This window comes from Sinocyclocheilus rhinocerous, unplaced genomic scaffold (genome assembly GCF_001515625.1).
Source record: "Sinocyclocheilus rhinocerous isolate Xijiao unplaced genomic scaffold, SAMN03320098_v1.1 scaffold541, whole genome shotgun sequence".
Taxonomy (NCBI): Eukaryota; Metazoa; Chordata; class Actinopteri; order Cypriniformes; family Cyprinidae; genus Sinocyclocheilus; species Sinocyclocheilus rhinocerous.
The window spans coordinates 2,325,278-2,344,456 of NW_015658519.1; the positions used below are offsets into that span (position 1 = coordinate 2,325,278).

At 36.6% G+C, this 19,179-nt stretch overlaps 3 protein-coding genes across 4 annotated transcripts in view; all 3 read left to right on the forward strand.

The window, feature by feature from the left end:
- LOC107722647 (heparan sulfate 2-O-sulfotransferase 1) overlaps positions 1–4,582 on the forward strand; it is a 30,697-nt gene extending 26,115 nt beyond the window's left edge. Inside the window, exons 2-7 of the mRNA XM_016531104.1 lie at positions 228–460; positions 779–864; positions 1,310–1,448; positions 2,289–2,386; positions 2,471–2,628; positions 2,702–4,582. Of these exons, the coding sequence (XP_016386590.1) occupies positions 228–460; positions 779–864; positions 1,310–1,448; positions 2,289–2,386; positions 2,471–2,628; positions 2,702–2,928 (941 nt within the window). The 3' untranslated portion in view covers positions 2,929–4,582. The remainder of the gene's footprint in view (positions 1–227; positions 461–778; positions 865–1,309; positions 1,449–2,288; positions 2,387–2,470; positions 2,629–2,701) is intronic.
- Positions 4,583–8,229: 3,647 nt separating this feature from the next.
- LOC107722607 (serine/threonine-protein kinase N2-like) overlaps positions 8,230–19,179 on the forward strand; it is a 27,729-nt gene continuing 16,779 nt past the window's right edge. The window contains exons 1-3 of the mRNA XM_016531035.1: positions 8,230–8,294; positions 8,391–8,439; positions 18,325–18,616. Of these exons, the coding sequence (XP_016386521.1) occupies positions 18,331–18,616 (286 nt within the window). The 5' untranslated portion in view covers positions 8,230–8,294; positions 8,391–8,439; positions 18,325–18,330. The remainder of the gene's footprint in view (positions 8,295–8,390; positions 8,440–18,324; positions 18,617–19,179) is intronic.
- Positions 8,362–10,148, forward strand: lmo4 (LIM domain only 4). 2 transcript variants are annotated; one of them, XM_016531037.1, is made up of 4 exons: positions 8,362–8,439; positions 8,610–8,862; positions 9,688–9,784; positions 9,947–10,148. In XM_016531037.1, the coding sequence occupies exons 2-4, from the start codon at positions 8,627–8,629 to the stop codon at positions 10,109–10,111; spliced, it is 498 nt and encodes a 165-aa protein (XP_016386523.1). In that variant the 5' UTR covers positions 8,362–8,439; positions 8,610–8,626; the 3' UTR covers positions 10,112–10,148. The 2 variants fall into 2 exon arrangements, with proteins under 2 accessions (XP_016386523.1, XP_016386522.1); XM_016531036.1 differs by lacking the exon at positions 8,362–8,439 and having other exon boundaries at positions 8,594–8,862.

Here is a 19,179-nt window from a genome sequence, read left to right on the forward strand (position 1 = left end):
ATTATTATTATTATTATTATTATTAAAAAATATTAAAGCCTTTTAGCACCAGGTCACTAAGGCAACAAGTTCAAAATTCTGTAACTTAAGTGTATAGTGCTGAAATCTAATAAAATACATTCATTTTCCTTTAAGATATAATTACGGTATATGGCAGGGTTTTTTGCAATTATTCAATATTGAATTAATTTTGCATCGGTGTCTCCTTATCTTCTCCTCCATTGCAGAACGAGCCATTGCCAGACATGAGGTACGAGAGATTGAGCAACGGCACATTCAAGACGGGGCGAAGGGGGCCCTGGTAGAGGAGGACGATTTGGTGGTCATCTACAACCGAGTGCCCAAAACAGCCAGTACCTCCTTCACCAACATCGCCTACGACCTGTGCAACAAGAACCACTACCATGTGCTGCACATCAATACCAGCAAAAACAATCCCGTCATGTCTCTTCAGGATCAGGTCAGTTTTGTATCACTTGTGCATGTTCACTGTTAGTGCTTCTTCCCACTTACAGCCATCCGAACAACACATTATAATGCAGGAAGGATCCAAATGTTTCCATTTGCTGAAATGCACCAAACAGCCTCTAAAAGGCACAAAGCATTTCCTTAATAGTGCACTACAGCAGATGTTATAGTATGGTAGCTTTATATTATCCTGAGGCTTTAGGGGACTTAAAATGGCAAATTCCTATCATTAAACGCTAAAAAGGTTGACATCTTTTTTTTGTGTGATTTATTTAATTATTTAATTATTATTTATTTATTCATGTTTCAGGTACGGTTTGTAAAGAATGTGACGTTATGGAAGGAGATGAAGCCTGCATTCTACCATGGACATGTTTCCTTTCTGGACTTCACCAAGTATGTATTGTGTGCTCCTGACATTTTGTTTCTCTGCTCAGATTTTTTCAATCTGTTGTGGTCAATGTGTTTTGCCTGAGTAATGCTGTTTAGAGTGGTTTCAGGTTTTGCATTAAGTGCCAACATCACTGAAAGATGATTTGCCAACATTCTGCATAACTAGCCACTCATTCATTCATATCCATTGAAAGGATGTTGTTTTACATTCCTAACGACCCAAAAAGCAGTTTGATGCTGCTGACACCTGGTGGCCGTGAAAGGAATTGCAGCAAGCTCATTTTAAACAATACAATCATATTGTTAGTTTCCAGTTTTGTGGGTCTCCCTATACCTTACCTTCATGCATAAAGCAACTATTTAATTATGCCTAAATGCTCAAAACATGTGTTGATACTACTATACTAATACATTACTAATTGCACTTCCTTTCCCATCTCATTATCAGATTTGGAGTGAAGAAAAAGCCTATTTACATAAACGTTATCCGGGACCCTATTGAGCGCCTGGTGTCTTACTATTATTTCCTGCGCTTCGGTGATGACTACAGACCAGGTCTGCGACGCAGAAAGCAAGGGGACAAAAAGGTGAAATTTTTGTATCATCTGCTTCTATCCTGTTTTTAATTATTATGAATTTCAAGACTATAAAGTACCCAAGTTTAAGTTCACAAAATAAAAGTTATAGGGTTAGTAAAAATCATTACATAATAATAATAATAACAGGGAAATGTAATGTTAAATATTTTTAATATTGAAATATTATTTTGTAAAATGTATTGTAAAAAATTTAACTATTTATATATTATTATGTAAAAAGTACAAATAAAATGTAAAATAATATTCTTAAATAATTCAACTATACATTATTATTATTATTTATTTATAATAATAAAAAAAATCTAATAGAAGTTGTGCTATTAACATCCTGAACACTGGTCTTGTTTAATTTACTCTTATATTAATAAAAAGTGGCAGGTGGAATGGTATCAATGCCAGGGAATTGATTTATATGGAATAAATCCTAGTATATAAAGGGTTTTCGGTCATTTTAAATCTAGGTACGATGTTGTTGATCTGTTAATCTAGATCTTACTAGAATGTGTTTTTATTCAGAGTCGGATGTATTTTAAAAAGTAGAAAAAAACTTTAGAATTAGAAGAAACTTTAGAAGAATGTACTTTAGAATTTTTGTCTTGTATTAATCTTAAATGTCTTAATTAATTGTATGACTTTTGTTATTCAATTTGTTCTCGCCATGAAGATGACATGACATTACAAAAACAAAAAATAGTAATAAAACACTATTACATCTATTACTATAACCACAGTTTGTGCCACCATAATTATTTTCTTTATTTACATACTGAACTCAGAACATGTAAACTGTATTTTTTTTTTCAACTCTGAGATCTGTGTGTGTTTCAGACGTTTGATGAGTGTGTAGCTGCTGGAGGATCTGACTGTGCTCCAGAGAAACTGTGGCTTCAGATTCCCTTCTTCTGTGGTCATTACTCTGAGTGCTGGTAGGCTGCTCACTGTCTTCATGCGTAATTCAGATCTACCACTTGTAGGACTCTTGCTACATTTTCTCAACCACTTCTTCACAGGAACATTGGCAGCAAATGGGCTTTGGAGCAAGCCAAATACAACCTGGTGAATGAATACATGTTAGTTGGAGTGACAGAGGAGTTGGAAGACTTTGTTATGATGTTGGAGGCGGCACTTCCTCGCTTTTTTAAGGGGGCCACAGAGCTCTATCGGACAGGTACGACTGCATGTTTTAACAAGTCTATTAGATGGTGAATATTTTTGTTAAATGTTTGTGTCTGTTTCTAAAGGGAAGAAATCGCACCTAAGGAAAACGAGCGAGAAGAAGCCGCCCACCAAAGAGTCTATAGCCAGACTGCAGCAGTCAGACATCTGGAAAATGGAGAATGAGTTTTATGAGTTTGCACTAGAGCAGTTCCAGTACGTTCGGGCTCACGCGGTGAGAGAAAAAGATGGAGAACTGTACCTACTGACACAGAACTTTTTCTATGAGAAAATCTACCCAAAGACTACCTGAGACTCAGCGGTGCTCCATAACACTGTATGCTGTGGTCGGAAACACTGGAGGGAGGACGCCATCCATTCTGCCCGACTGTTCTCCATCTGGATGTGTGCATTTAGAGCAACTGAAACTAGTCCGTGCCACAGGGAAGAGTCTTGGGGCCAAATAGCTGTCAAGAGCTTTATCCCCCCAATATATATAATTTCGAAGAAAGCTTAAAAGCTCTCTAATGAGCTTTAAAAGTGACTGAGGTCTTGTTCGTGTCGTTATTCAAGACAACCATCACCTTTCTGCAATATGGATTTGATACAGGTGCTGCCACATTTCAGAACGTTTTGTTATTGGATTTATTTAATGCGTATATGGTTATAGTTTTTTTTTTGACTGATGGTGTTTTGGGAGTTTTTACATCTTCAAAGTACAGATGACTACTAAACATTCTTATCAAGCTGACAAAGTCATTTTTTCCAATATAGTAAAATGAGGAATACTTTATTTCTTGGACTTTCATAAGGCTATTTATAGGATTTATTGGAAAAACACAGATGTGGATGTACTTCACATGGTTAAAAACGCATCGTATATCTTGTCTTTGAAATACCAGAAACAATTCTCCACATTTTTCAGTTTGCCATTTTTAAAAGAGAACCTTCTGCTTGGGGTTCAGTCTTGCATTTTTTCAGCAATTGCAGATAATATATTTTTATCTACAAATATATGTAAATGCTGGTCATTACCGTTACAGCTGGACCAAAACATTTAAAAATGGGAGGATAAAGAATTGAAGATGAAATGTTTATCTGCATGTGGATCAGTGTACTGTTACTTGTTCTCGGTTTGTTTTAATTTGCTTTTATATATTTTATGACTGAATTATCATGTTTTTTTTATGTAGTTTAAACATACTTTGTTTCTCGTGGCAACATACCATTTGTCTGCTGCTTTGATTTAGAGATCATGGACTTTAAATGTATTCAATGAAAGAAATTCATCGAGATTGTGCCTTTTTTTTCTGTAACACGGAGCTGTTATTACAGCCAGTGTAAATATGACTTGATATCTCAGCATATGAATAGGTGAGGAGTTGTTTTACAAGGTGAAATGTAGGTACAGTTGCATAGATTGTCATTATTAACATCAATGTGGAAATAGGCAGCCATCATGTGAAATTGTTTGCCTTGTTGATGGTACTACAAGACTGGAACTGATGTCTTTTTGAAAATGGAAATTTGTCTGTACAATTCCAGTGTTTATATGTACAGGATCTTTATTAAACACACATTTGTGCATGAAATGGGTGCTGGATTGCACATTTGCCCTTATTAAAATCTCCAAGACAAAATATCAGTAGAACAGTAGGTCTTTGTGACAAATTCTCCCTTGCTACGTAAAAAAATGTTTTGACAATGTACATGTTCTTTTAGATGTTTTTAGAGCATCAAAAACAATCTGTACTGTATATGAAACACTAGAGTAACCTGTGCATATGAAATATATATCGGTTTTAATATTTCTCTTTTCTTTCACAGTGCCACCGTGTGAGCCTGTATTTGCTCTGTTCTTTGGTTGTTGTTGTTTTTTTTCATTTCAAATTAATGAGACTCCAGGAGCTTTGCTCTTTTCTGTTGACATTGCTGAGGTAGATTTGAAAACAGATTTTTGGATATGTCGGCCATAATAAAAAGAGTTGATTTATTTCGATTTTTTTCCTTCTCTGTTATTCCCTTATCATTATAATTCTGATAAAATATCACAGACTGTTTCTGTCTTCTAAAAGTACTCTTTCTTTTTTTTTTTAAACAAAGGAGAAACAAAAATATATGGAGGCTTATATTTTATTTAATATTCTTCACCTTCTTTTTTGTTACTAACGACACAAACACAAATGAAACATTAAACAAAAAGATTAGATTTTTTTCATGTTTATTTGATCAAAAATACATTAAAAGCAGTAATATCATGAAATAATAACATTTAAAATGGCTGTTTTCCATTTTAATATATTTTAAAATGTAATTTAGTCCTGGGATGGTAAAGCTGAATTTCAGCAGTCATTACTCCAGTCTTAAATGTCACATGATCCTTCGGAAATCATTAAAATATGCTGATTTGCTGCTCAAGAAGCATTTTATTGTCTAATGTTGAAAAAATATTCATATTTTTAGGACCGCTTTTTAAGGATTCTTTGATGAATAGAAAGTTCCAAAAGAAAAGCATTTATTTAAAAACTGTCTTTACTGCCACTTTTGATCAATTCATTGCATCATTACTGAATAAATGTATTAATTTCTTTAAAACTATAGATTACTGACCCCCATACTTTGACTGATGGTCCATGTATGTCTTTTCATAGAAAAAAAAACATTTTTAACCACCACAAACATCTTTGCTCTAAAATAACTTGGTGTAACCCATTGCTGTAACCTCTCCTCTTCCACAGAAGTGCTCACCACTGACATTATATTAAGGGGAAACACACAAGATGTGCTGAAGCTGTGCTGTGCACCGCTGCAATATCCATGTTATCTCATCTGAGCACATACATTTAATAAACAGAGCTTTTGATAAGCTTTCGAGTCTATCTCAGTGAAAATGTAATCAGCAACACAATTAAAGCATTATTGAGTCATTCTTTCAATGGCCTGGCCTAGATAATAGTGTAAATAATTAATTTTCCTATTAACTCATTGTTGTCTCTTCAGTTTGTCTCTCTCAACATACTGGGAACAGATAGCAGGCTGCCTTTCAGAGATATAATTTTTCTAATTAGCACTCAAATGAAGGGCTGCCTGTAGCCTCTGAGGGTCATTGTCGGCGGTTTTTACCTCCCTGTTAGATCATGATGGGTGATTGAGCTGTCACAGCAACAAATAAAGGGCCTTTCAAACAATCCCTTTCTGTGTTTGATCGACAGTCGAGCTTCCCTTCATTTTTAATGAACATCATAATTGTTGGCTATCGTCAGTGGGGAAAGGATACATTAATCAGGGGGAAATTGTTTCGTTAAAATAACCAGCTAAAGTAATTCGGTAGATTTGTTTGGAAATGTCCTTCTAATTACCAGAACAGAAATGCACATCATGTTGTCGAAAATCTTGTGCTCAAAAGAAATAATGAGGCCACGCTTGTCTTACGCTTTCCATCTGATGTTTATCTAACTGTATGTGCTCAGACAGCTCACGCTCTTTTGTTAATGTGACTCCTGTGCTTTACCTGAAACATCACAACATGCCTCTGCTCAGTAAACAATTAAAGTAATGGAGCTGTGGAGCAAATGACTTATTTTCCATTACGCCCCCCTTCCCACACGTATTTCAAACTTTGCACTCCGCCATTAGATCAACGACTGTGACCTCATTACATAAACATAATGATCCAGGAGATGGGGGGTTGCTGGTCTCGTTTACGGGAAATCTAGACAGGCAAAACCAACAATAGGGGCTGAAAAAAAGTAATAGCTCATGCAGAACATTCATAGTTTCATTTGTGAACCAGTCTGGTTCATTCACATCTACATGTGTCCATATGTCTCTTTTTAATATTGGGTAGGGGTAAACGGAAGTATAACAATAAAAAGTAAAAATGTCACAGTAAAAATTTGTTACTGTAAGTTCCCTTACCTTACGATATAAGGTGAAAACTGTAAATGGTTTAATATTATATTATACATATTTTTACGGTAATATACTGTCAAATTTATGGTTTTTGCAATTAAAAATGAAATCAAATTACTATAAATGTTATGTTAAAAAAGCAACAGTAAAAGTACATTCCCTGAAGTCTCTGCGTGGTATTATATATGCTTACATTCTAAATACATGTTGTTCTTTTTATATCATGGTGTATATTATGTATATCATGTATATTAGTGTGTTTTGCATTACATTAAAAAAATAAAAATAAAAAATGTATTTGTGCTGTGCCTATGTATTTTCTTTGTGTGTATGATCCTGTGCACGTTTATTTACCAGTACTGGCCATGTTTAATAGACAGGCCACTTACAACTCTGATTTACCATGTGACTTTCTATTCTAGCTGTTTTATTATGGTTATCAGTACATTTTAAGGTAAAAAGCAGATTTTGGTATATTAACATTATATCATATCATTTAATGTTCAGGCACTAATATGCCATAATACCTGAAACATTGTCACATACTTTTGACAGTGAATTTCAGGCAACCAGAAATGACAGAGCTACCGTGTTTTTTGTTTGTTTGTTGTCATTTTAACAGTTTTTTTTAATAGGTGTATAATGTATTTTTTCTCATACAACAACAACACAGAGGTGAACTCGGAAACAAGGGAGAACTGGATCCAAATGAGATAAACTAAAGAGAAATAAAAAAAAATGTCCAGAAGACTGATCAAAACCAGAAAGCAAACAAGAACCAGAACAGAGAACACCAACTAAACGCTAGGGAAGACAACCAACACCTAACCTTCAACATAAAAGCCCAAAACCATGACACCAAATAGGGAATATGTGACAAACAGAGTGCAACTGCAGATATTAGCAGCCTCGAAATAAAACTAAACATGGAGTTAGAAGGTTTTAGTTCCTCAAAGTAAACAGCACACTATATATCAACACCAAGCCACTCTTACGGCTTCGTCATGTCATCAGAGACTAATTTTCTGCATTGAATAGTGACATAATACACCATAATGAGCGACAGAAGCCGACAAACACAACCCCCTCTCAGCTCCTACATCTCTGTAATCTAGAGTGTGCAGGTTTGAATTAAGATCATTTGACAAGATAAACAGTTTTCGCTGGTTCCCATTACTACCACTTTTCACCCAAACTGCTTTGATTGTATTTAATCTGATGGTAATCATGGCTAAATGACAGACCGATGATAAGAAAGGCAAGATCCTTTTCTCAAGTATGATTTTCTATTACCAACCAATCAGACTGCTGTCAAGGTTTCTTTTCATAGTGATTTGATTGGCCATGATTCTGTGTGTGTGCTGTAATCAGGTCTTTAATATGGGTGATTAGGCCCCATTGTAAATGACTCGGAATGAGAAATGTGAGGCAGTTCTTCTAAACTTCTTCAAGTCACTTTGACAAATCAATTTCTGCCAGCTAATTTTGTGATTTACAATTAAAATTGAAATAGTACATTAAATATAGTGAAATGTCAGTGCAAGTGACGAATGCGCCATTCAGATGTTGATAGCATCAATAATTTAGCATCTGCATCTGCTGGGCTGCTTCAGCACGAGACTAAAATTTAAGTGACTGTTGATTGGCTGAAGCGAGCCTGACGTCACCTCACGGATGTTTAAAGGGGATAGAAGTCTGCGTAACGAGCGCCGTTAACTTGCAGCGTTCAGACCTCATGAGGAGATGCAAGCGAGAGGTCATTTAAATGTAGGTAAACGAAGTTATATTATATATGTTTATGACCTTTCCTTTTTGCCTAAAGACATGAAATGAACGGGTGTCTGCGTCTATCCGAACTGACAGACTGAACGCGATATTGATGAGTCTGTGAAAGCATGAAGTTGTGAAGCAGGTGAGTGAGTTGAACTTGTTTACTTTAACAAGATTGTGTATCTGTCAGTGTCATATAGATAGAGGCCCTCTGGTTAATTTATTGTCTACTTATAAACTAATTGAATACAGTTTGTATTTGTTGTCCAGTTAACTGAAACATCTTTTCAGTTTACATGCATTCTGTTCCAGGTAGTGACCCATTTATTATGGTAAACACTGCTTGTAATGCACAACCGCCTCATGTCAGAATGGGGGCCCTGGCATGGAAGTGGTGCATTGGATGTGGATGCAAGATTTCAGACCGCTTCCTCCTGTTTGCTTTGGATGGGTTCTGGCACTGCCACTGTCTCAAGTGCTCCTGTTGTCAAGCCCAGCTGGCAGAAATTGGCTCATCGTGTTTCACAAAGCGTGGCTTGATCCTATGCAAAAGTGACTATATAAGGTCAGACTACAGGAACAACACTCTGTTTTGTTATTGTCATCCTCGATAATTTACCATCATTCACACCCTGAGCTAACAAATATACTAGATAAATGAGAGCAGTTCTTTTATACATCTCATAAGTCTTCTGGAAGTATAGTAAAAAAAAAAAACGGTGTTAGGCTTAAAATGATAGTCCTCCAAAAAAAAAAAAAAAGTGTCATCTACTCACCCTCATGTTGTTCCAAGCCTGTATAACTTTCGTTTTTCTGTGGAACACAAAAGAAGATATTTTGAAGAATGTTGGGAACTTAAGACTTTCGGTTTCAATTGATTTCCATTGTATAGACGAAAAAATACAATGTTATTGATTGGGAATGGGAGCTGTTTGGTTATCATGATCCTTCAAAATATCATCTTTTGTGTATATCAAAAGTAAGAAATGCATACAGGTTTGAAAAAAAAAAAATAAGGGTGAATAAATGATGACAGAATTTTAATTTCTGGGTGAATATCCTTTTAAGGGAAACACAAAAGAAGATGTTTTAAATACTGTATGTTTCAATTGTTTTTCAATTAAAGTAATTTGGGCCCAAAACAACAATGGACCCCACTGATTTTCATTGTATGGTTAAAAAAAGTAAATGACAGAATGAAATTTTTGGTTAAACTATCCTTTTAATAGAGGAAACGAAGTAAGCAAAAATTCAAATAGCTATACTATATGTAGATTTAAACGCTTAAATGCCTTCCTGTGTTTGTGAGAGATGGAAAAAAAACTTGCTAATTAAATTATAATGACTTGCTTATTAAAAGACATATTTGTGATTATGATATTCACTACAGATTATTCGGTCACAGCGGAGCCTGCAGGGCATGCAGTAAGTCCATCCCAGCAAATGAAATGGTTATGCGAGCACAGGGCAATGTTTTCCATGTCAAGGTAATTTACTCTATTAAACTGACCCATTCAAATGCAGTCAATTAAAAATGATCTGTAGTTTTACTCCTGGTTTATAGGCTGATATTCTGCAGTGTGTTTTGGGGGGACAGGGTACCTTGTAATATGTTTTCCTCACAGTCATTTCTTTCTTTACTCTTGTAGTGTTTTGTTTGCTCCATCTGCCATAACCAGCTAGTACCTGGTGACCGTTTTCACTGCACAAATGGAAAACTGTACTGCGAGCGGGACAGACCAACAGCTTCTGCATACAGAAACGACCACTTGAATTCACTCAGGGAGCACAACATATCCGAACAGAAGTCCTGAGCTCATCATTTTTTTTGCCGAGCTCTGAGAAAGAGACACTAATTAACCCAGTAGTTGCTTTGTCAGCTACAGACCATTTTGTGAATGTCTAATATTGTGGAAATTCAACGTATATGGTAATATCTGGCCGTTTAAATGAGGTTAACCATTGGAGCTGAAAAGCAATATCAGCAAGCATCCTTGCGTATCATAATCAATTATGAATTGGTTTTGCACAGAATGACCTTTCTTATATGTTGTGGACCTGCAATTTAGTTGTGGTGTCTGTTAGTTTTGATATAGTGCTGTGTACTTCACTTTCAGGCAGTGAAAACACACCACCTTCCACTGGTGTGTGAGTGACATTTATCTTTTGGTCACGGGACGGCTATTCTTCCTGGTCTGCAATTACAGTATCACTGCAATTAACCTGTCCATAAATCAATCCTGGAAGAGTCCAAGTTCTCGGTATCCTTGGAAGCAGACCTCCAGATGATCTCTTAGAAAGCATTTTTTAAATTAGAAAACAACATTCTGAACTTGCTATAAAAGACCAATCTTTAAAGTGTGTTGTGTGTGTGTGTAGTAATATTTGCTTTATTCAAAATAATTAAAAACCTTTAAAAACCCCATTAATGATCTCTTCAGTGATGTGAGCTGTGTTTTCAGTTGTTGTGATTCTTTCTAAATGGTTTCTAAATAATATATTGACAGACACCGAATTTATGGAGCACAAATCCCTCTATTGGCTGAAGGTAATTCTGTCACTTTCAGTAGTAACTCTTTTCATATGCCTTTGTTAAAAAATGAGAGCATTTTCCAGTAAAAGCAACTGTCAACATGATAGCTTTGTGCAGAATTAATCTGTTGAATTATCAGTTTAGAAAAAAAAAAACTCAGAGAACATTTTATAAAACATTTTATTATTGTTTACAGAAAAAATAATAAAATACACTATACATTATTAAAGCCTCAGTGTTGTGCTGAATGTCATGTTTAAGACCATTCCTTATTGTAATATGAATATTTTCTTGTAACTGATTCATGTACATTCTATGCTTCTGCCTTCTTAACCAGTCTGACTCCATGTTTCTGATGAGAAATATTGATTCATTGAGGATTTGTCCTTTATATACACTGAACAAAATTATAAACGCAACACTTTTGTTTTTGCCCCCATTTTTCATGAGCTGAACTCAAAGATCTAAGACTTTTTCTATGTACACAAAAGGCCTATTTCTCTCAAATATTGTTCACAAATCTGTCTAAATCTGTGTTAGTGAGCACTTCTCCTTTGCCAAGACAATCCATCCACCTCACAGGTGTGGCATAGCAAGATGCTGATTAGACAGCATGATTATTGCAAAGGTGTGCCTTAGGCTGGCCACAATAAAAGGCCACACAATAAAAGGCAGTTTTATCACACAGCACAATGCCACAGATGTCGCAAGTTTTGAGGGAGCGTGCAATTGGCATACTGACTGCAGGAATGTCCACCAGAGCTGTTGCCCATGAATTGAATGTTCATTTCTCTACCATAAGCCATCTCCAAAGGCGTTTCAGAGAATTTGGCAGTACATCCAACCGGCCTCACAACCGCAGACCACGTGTAACCACACCAGCCCAGGACCTCCACATCCAGCATCTTCACCTCCAAGATCGTCTGAGACCAGCCACCCGGACAGCTGCTGCAACAATCGGTTTGCATAACCAAAGAATTTCTGCACAAACTGTCAGAAACCGTCTCAGGGAAGCTCATCTGCATGCTCGTCGTCCTCATCGGGGTCTCGACCTGACTGCAGTTCGTCGTCGTAACCGACTTGAGTGGGCAAATGCTCACATTCGATGGCGTCTGGCACTTTGGAGAGGTGTTCTCTTCACGGATGAATCCCGGTTTTCACTGTACAGGGCAGATGGCAGACAGCGTGTATGGCGTCGTGTGGGTGAGCGGTTTGCTGATGTCAACGTTGTGGATCGAGTGGCCCATGGTGGCGGTGGGGTTATGGTATGGGCAGGCGTATGTTATGGACAACGAACACAGGTGCATTTTATTGATGGCATTTTGAATGCACAGAGATACCGTGACGAGATCCTGAGGCCCATTGTTGTGCCATTCATCCACGACCATCACCTCATGTTGCAGCATGATAATGCACGGCCCCATGTTGCAAGGATCTGTACACAATTCCTGGAAGCTGAAAACATCCCAGTTCTTGCATGGCCAGCATACTCACCGGACATGTCACCCATTGAGCATGTTTGGGATGCTCTGGATCGGCGTATACGACAGCGTGTTCCAGTTCCTGCCAATATCCAGCAACTTCGCACAGCCATTGAAGAGGAGTGGACCAACATTCCACAGGCCACAATCAACAACCTGATCAACTCTATGCGAAGGAGATGTGTTGCACTGCGTGAGGCAAATGGTGGTCACACCAGATACTGACTGGTTTTCGGACCCCCCCGGACCCCCCAATACAGTAAAACTGCACATTTTAGAGTGGCCTTTTATTGTGGCCAGCCTAAGGCACACCTGTGCAATAATCATGCTGTCTAATCAGCATCTTGATATGCCACACCTGTGAGGTGGATGGATTATCTCGGCAAAGGAGAAGTGCTCACTAACACAGATTTAGACAGATTTGTGAACAATATTTGAGAGAAATAGGCCTTTTGTGTACATAGAAAAAGTCTTAGATCTTTGAGTTCAGCTCATGAAAAATGGGGGCAAAAACAAAAGTGTTGCGTTTATAATTTTGTTCAGTATATTTCAGCCACCCTGACTGCAAATAATAGAAAAATGTCATACAAAGGCAGTTGCGATTTGTAGAGTTCATCCTCAGGGTTCAGGTGACAATAAATCATGAGATAAACTTGCCTTCTGATGTGTAGAAAATGAAAGCACAGAAACTGAGATTAAAATTAGACCAGGATTTGTGATGTGGATGTTGTGTCTAATTGAATATTCCCCCCTTGGATGCTCTTTGTGTCTGGCATGTGAACTAGAGGGGACGTTTCAATATATAGCTACCAAAGCCTGCAGCAATAACTATATCTAGGTTGAAAGCACCCTCCTCCACACACTCACACAGAACACCCACATGCACACATACACACACGCACACACACACAAGCACGCGCGCACACACACACACACACACACACACACACACATAAAGACATTTCTTTATTTAGACTATAATTAATCAGTTATACAGACTACAGGATCAACACTCTGTTTTGTTATTGTCATCCTCTATAATTTACTATCATTCACACCCTGAGCTAACAAATTTACTAGACAAATGAGAGAAATTCTACCATACATCTAATAAGTCTTCTGGCACTGTAGTAAAGAAAATATGGGGTTTGACTTAAAGGGATAGTCCTCCCAAAAAAGAAAATTGTCATGTACGCACCGTCATGTTGTCCCAAACCTGTTTGACTCTTTTTTTTTTTTTTCTGTGGAAAACATATTTTGAAGAATGTTGGGATCTAAACACTTTCAGTTCCAATTGACTTCCATTGTATGGAAAAAAAAATGTAAGTCATTGGGAACGTAAACTGTTTTTAAAAAAATCATCATTCTTCAAAATATCTTTTGTGTTCTGCAAAAGAAAGAAATGCATACAGGTTAGAAACAACATGAGGGTGATTAAGATGACAGAATTTCATTTTTGGGTGAATTATCCCATTAAATGAGGAAAAATTATAGGCAAACGTTCAAATAGACTTGCTTATTAAAAGATATATTTGTGATTATGATGTTCACTACAGATTGTTTGGTCACAGCGGAGCCTGCAGGGCTTGCAGTAAGTCCATCCCTGCAAATGAAATGGTTATGCGAGCACAGGGCAATGTTTTCCATGTCAAGGTAATTTATTAAACTGACTCATTTAAATACAGTTCATTAAAAATGATCTACATTTTTACTCCTTGTCTAGGTTGATATGCTGAAGTGTGTTTTGGGGGGGACAGGGTGCCTTGTAATATGTTTTCCTCACAGTCATTTCTTTCTTTACTCTTGTAGTGTTTTGTATGCTCCATCTGCCATAACCAGCTAGTACCTGGTGACCGTTTTCACTACACAAATGGAAAACTGTACTGTGAGCAGGACAGACCGACAGCTTCTGCGCACAGATGCGACCACTTGGATTCACTCAGGGAGCACAACATATCTGAACAGAAGTCCTGAGCTCATCATTTTTTTGCTGAGCTCTGAGAAAGAGACACTAATAGAGTACCTAGTTTCATATTCAAGACCTCATATAACCCAGTAGTTGCTTTGTCAGCTACAGACCATTTTGTGAATGTCTAATATTGTGGAAATTCAACGTATATGGTAATATCTGGCAGTTTAAATGAGGTTAACCATTGGAGCTGAAAAGCAATATCGGCGAGCATCCTTGCGTATCATAATCAATTATGAATTGGTTTTGCACGGAATGACCTTTCTTATATGTTGTGGACCTGCAATTTAGTTGTGGTGTCTGTTAGTTTTGATATAGTGCTGTGTACTTCACTTTCAGGCAGTGAAAACACACCACCTTCCACTGGTGTGTGAGTGACATTTATCTTTTGGTCACGGGACGGCTATTCTTCCTGGTCTGCAATTACAGTATCACTGCAATTAACCTGTCCATAAATCAATCCTGGAAGAGTCCAAGTTCTCGGTATCCTTGGAAGCAGACCTCCAGATGATCTCTTAGAAAGCATTTTTTAAATTAGAAAACAACATTCTGAACTTGCTATAAAAGACCAATCTTTAAAGTGTGTTGTGTGTGTGTGTAGTAATATTTGCTTTATTCAAAATAATTAAAAACCTTTAAAAACCCCATTAATGATCTCTTCAGTGATGTGAGCTGTGTTTTCAGTTGTTGTGATTCTTTCTAAATGGTTTCTAAATAATATATTGACAGACACCGAATTTATGGAGCACAAATCCCTCTATTGGCTGAAGGTAATTCTGTCACTTTCAGTAGTAACTCTTTTCATATGCCTTTGTTAAAAAATGAGAGCATTTTCCAGTAAAAGCAACTGTCAACATGATAGCTTTGTGCAGAATTAATCTGTTGAATTATCAGTTTAGAAAAAAAAATACTCTGAGAACATTTTATAAAACATTTTATTATTGTTTACAGAATAAATAATAAAATACACTATACATTATTAAAGCCTCAGTGTTGTGCTGAATGTCATGTTTAAGACCATTCCTTATTGTAATATGAATATTTTCTTGTAACTGATTCATGTACATTCTATGCTTCTGCCTTCTTAACCAGTCTGACTCCATGTTTCTGATGAGAAATATTGATTCATTGAGGATTTGTCCTTTATATACACTGAACAAAATTATAAACGCAACACTTTTGTTTTTGCCCGCTTGCTATAAAAGACCAATCTTTAAAGTGTGTTGTGTGTGTAGTAATATTTGCTTTATTCAAAATAATTAAAAACCTTTAAAAACCCCATTAATGATCTCTTCAGTGATGTGAGCTGTGTTTTCAGTTGTTGTGATTCTTTCTAAATGGTTTCTAAATAATATATTGACAGACACCGAATTTATGGAGCACAAATCCCTCTATTGGCTGAAGGTAATTCTGTCACTTTCAGTAGTAACTCTTTTCATATGCCTTTGTTAAAAAATGAGAGCATTTTCCAGTAAAAGCAACTGTCAACATGATAGCTTTGTGCAGAATTAATCTGTTGAATTATCAGTTTAGAAAAAAAAATACTCTGAGAACATTTTATAAAACATTTTATTATTGTTTACAGAATAAATAATAAAATACACTATACATTATTAAAGCCTCAGTGTTGTGCTGAATGTCATGTTTAAGACCATTCCTTATTGTAATATGAATATTTTCTTGTAACTGATTCATGTACATTCTATGCTTCTGCCTTCTTAACCAGTCTGACTCCATGTTTCTGGTAAAATATATTGGGAACTGTTAAAATATGTCTCCATAGAATAAGTGGTGTTTTTATAGAGTAAATCCTTTTGTTTGTATAGAGTAAATTATTTGACCTGTAAAAAAACACAATGAAATTAATATGGTCCTGCGCCTATAGATGAAAAGAATTGTTTCTACAAAATATGTCCCTATATAATAATAATAATACAGAATGTTGTTTATGATCCTATAAAATAAATAACAAAGAAATGAGTTGCACTGCTTCAACATTATAAGATCCCTATAGAAGTGGTAATAAAATATTGAATGTGGTCCTGCTCTCACAGAATCACAATATGAATTCTGTGTTACTTCCATATAAATCCCTATAGATTAAGTAATGCTGCTTCTATAGAATAAGTTGCAGTAAAAATTATATGCGTTGCTACTCCTACACAATAAATCACAATAGAATGAGTGCTGTGTTATGTCGAATAAGGCCCCTCTTTGTCCAACACATTTGAAGACCCCCACCCAATTATGTTGTGATTGAACTGTACATTCTTGAATAAAAATGATCGTTATTGAAGAAGACAAATGTGACCCTGGACCACAAAACCAGTCTTAGGTCGCACAGGTATATTTGTGGCAACAGCCAAAAATGCATTGTATGGGTCAAAATTATCGATTTTTCTTTTATGCCAAAAATCATTAGGATATTAAGTAAAGATCATGTTCCCTGAAGATATTTAGTTAATTTCCTACCGTAAATATATCAAAACTTAATTTTTGATTACATCTTGATTTTTAATTTATATTATTTTATTACAATTTAAATAATTTTAAGTCATCCTGTGACTGAGGCCCCCTAGTGGGCCCTGACCCCGGCCCCAGTTGAGAACTACTGTTAGAATACATTAAAGAAAGCTGTATACAACGTTTACTCCTAGAATAGTTTACAACAAAACGAGTTGTCCCAATAAAAATACATAATGTATTACTGCCAATAGAATACATCGCGATAGAACTCATTTTTCTTCTGCAGAAACTTCTACATAAAAAGTACGTACAGAACGAATCACTGTTCTACTCCTGTAAAATAAGCCCCAATGCAATAATCGCAGTAGAATAACTTTATTTAAAGTCCTTATAAATTCTAGTCATCTAATAGAATTCGTGGTCCTGCTCCTATAGAATCAGACTGTTACGTTGAAGCCTCTGCCTGCGTCCCAATGTGCACACTATCCATGCTAAATTCTATGTGATATTAGTCATTTTCAATACTATTTAGGGAAGATAGGGTGTATAGTATGCACATTGGGACGCAGGGTCTGTGTTTGTGAAGCTGTTATTGATCACATGATCGAGGGTGGACTGGCCGTGGCTGAACTGGGTGCGGGAACTGAAACTTGCACTTGGGTCGCTCTGCCACTCGCCTCCCCTTGTTCCGATATTAGCAGCACAGCTCTGCCTTCACCCCAAAAGCGCGGATTTCGCTCTGAGCCCGGGTCTAAACCCTTGCGTTTACAACAAACCGACTGCTCAACAATGGGACCTCCTCCGTATCCCGGCCATGCTATGGATCGTACCCCAAATAAAGCGCTTTTCGCTTGCGATTAGGAAATCGCGACGTCTCAAATCGCGATTTCGATTAATCGCACAGCCCTAGTTGTTAGTGTTTTCTTTTTTGCATTTAGACAAAATAATTTTAAAATTTAACATCAGCCATTTATCAGTTGATCTTATTGTTATCTTCCAGAGTAATATTATCAGTGCATCTCTATTTTTACTATTTGAATGTTGATGTATTTGAATAATATGTCCATTGTGGATTCAGATATATTTTGCTTATTGTCTTTGACGAACCTCACCTTCACCCTCCTTTAGACCTGAATGAGCACATTCTGCTGAAAGTTTTTTTTTAAAGCTTTATTTATGGCTCCACTTTCCCCTGGAGGAAGATTAGAGGAGCCGTGTCAGTTCTCTTACATGTTGTCAGTGAACTCATGAAGAGCTGGGCTAAGCAGGATTTGGCTCACCCACTCAGACCAGTTATCCTCCCTGCTGATGTCAGTGATACTGTGCTTCTTTATGTGTATGTGTGCATCTGTGTGGTTTCGTTCATGCTTAGGGGTTAGTGTGCAGGGTGCGCTGGGAGATGTGAATGCAGTATATCATGAATCGTGATACTGGTGACAATTATGCCTTAGGAGGGAATTTCCTTCAGGTGTTTACTACGATTCTTTTATTTTTTGCATGAAAAAAGACTTAAGGAAGTCTTTGAAGTTGTAAGGATATTAACATCAAAATATATGAATATATGTTTATTTTGAACAGGATCACATGGTTTCGGACCAGCTGGGCCTGGGGCACAACCTTGACCTGTCTGATACCATGGTGCAGCAGAAGCTAGACGAAATCAAGGAGCAGATCAAGAGGGAGATCCGCAAAGAGCTGAAGATCAAAGAGGGGGTGGAGAACCTTAGAAAGGTCACCACAGAAAAAAAGAGACTGGCATATGTTGATAATATGCTCAAGAAGTCCAACAAGAAGTTAGAGGAGCTGCATCAAGAGCTGCAGGAGCTCAACGCTCATATTGTGGTGAAGGATCCAGAGGATCTTCTCTTAGGTATGAGCAAAGCTCTCATAAGTAAACTCTAACTATCTGTAGTGCCATCAATATTTGTACACGCATCCCATTCAAAAGTGTGAGGTCAGGAAAGATATATTTTTAAAGAAAGTAATACTTTTATTCAACAAGGATGCATAAAGTGTTAGTAAAGACATTTATAATGTTATAAAATATATCTATTTCAAATAAATGCTTTGAAGAGTCCAAAAAAAAGGTATCATGGTTTCTACAAAACTAATAAGCAGCACAAACTTTCAACATTGATAATAATAATAAATGAGCAGCAAATTAGAGTGATTTCTGAAGGATTGTGTGATACTGAAGACTGGACTAATCACAGGAATAAATTCAATTTTAAGATGTATATAAACAGAAAACTGTTTAAATTGTAATAATATTTCACAATATTGCTGTTTTTACTGTATTACTACGACCTTCGAAGCCATAATCCAACAGCATAAACTGGAATGTATGATTTTTTTCATATAGAAAAAGAACACTTATTAAATCACGTCTGCGCTGCGCCGAATCGCCGATTAATTTGTGATCACATGGCTACT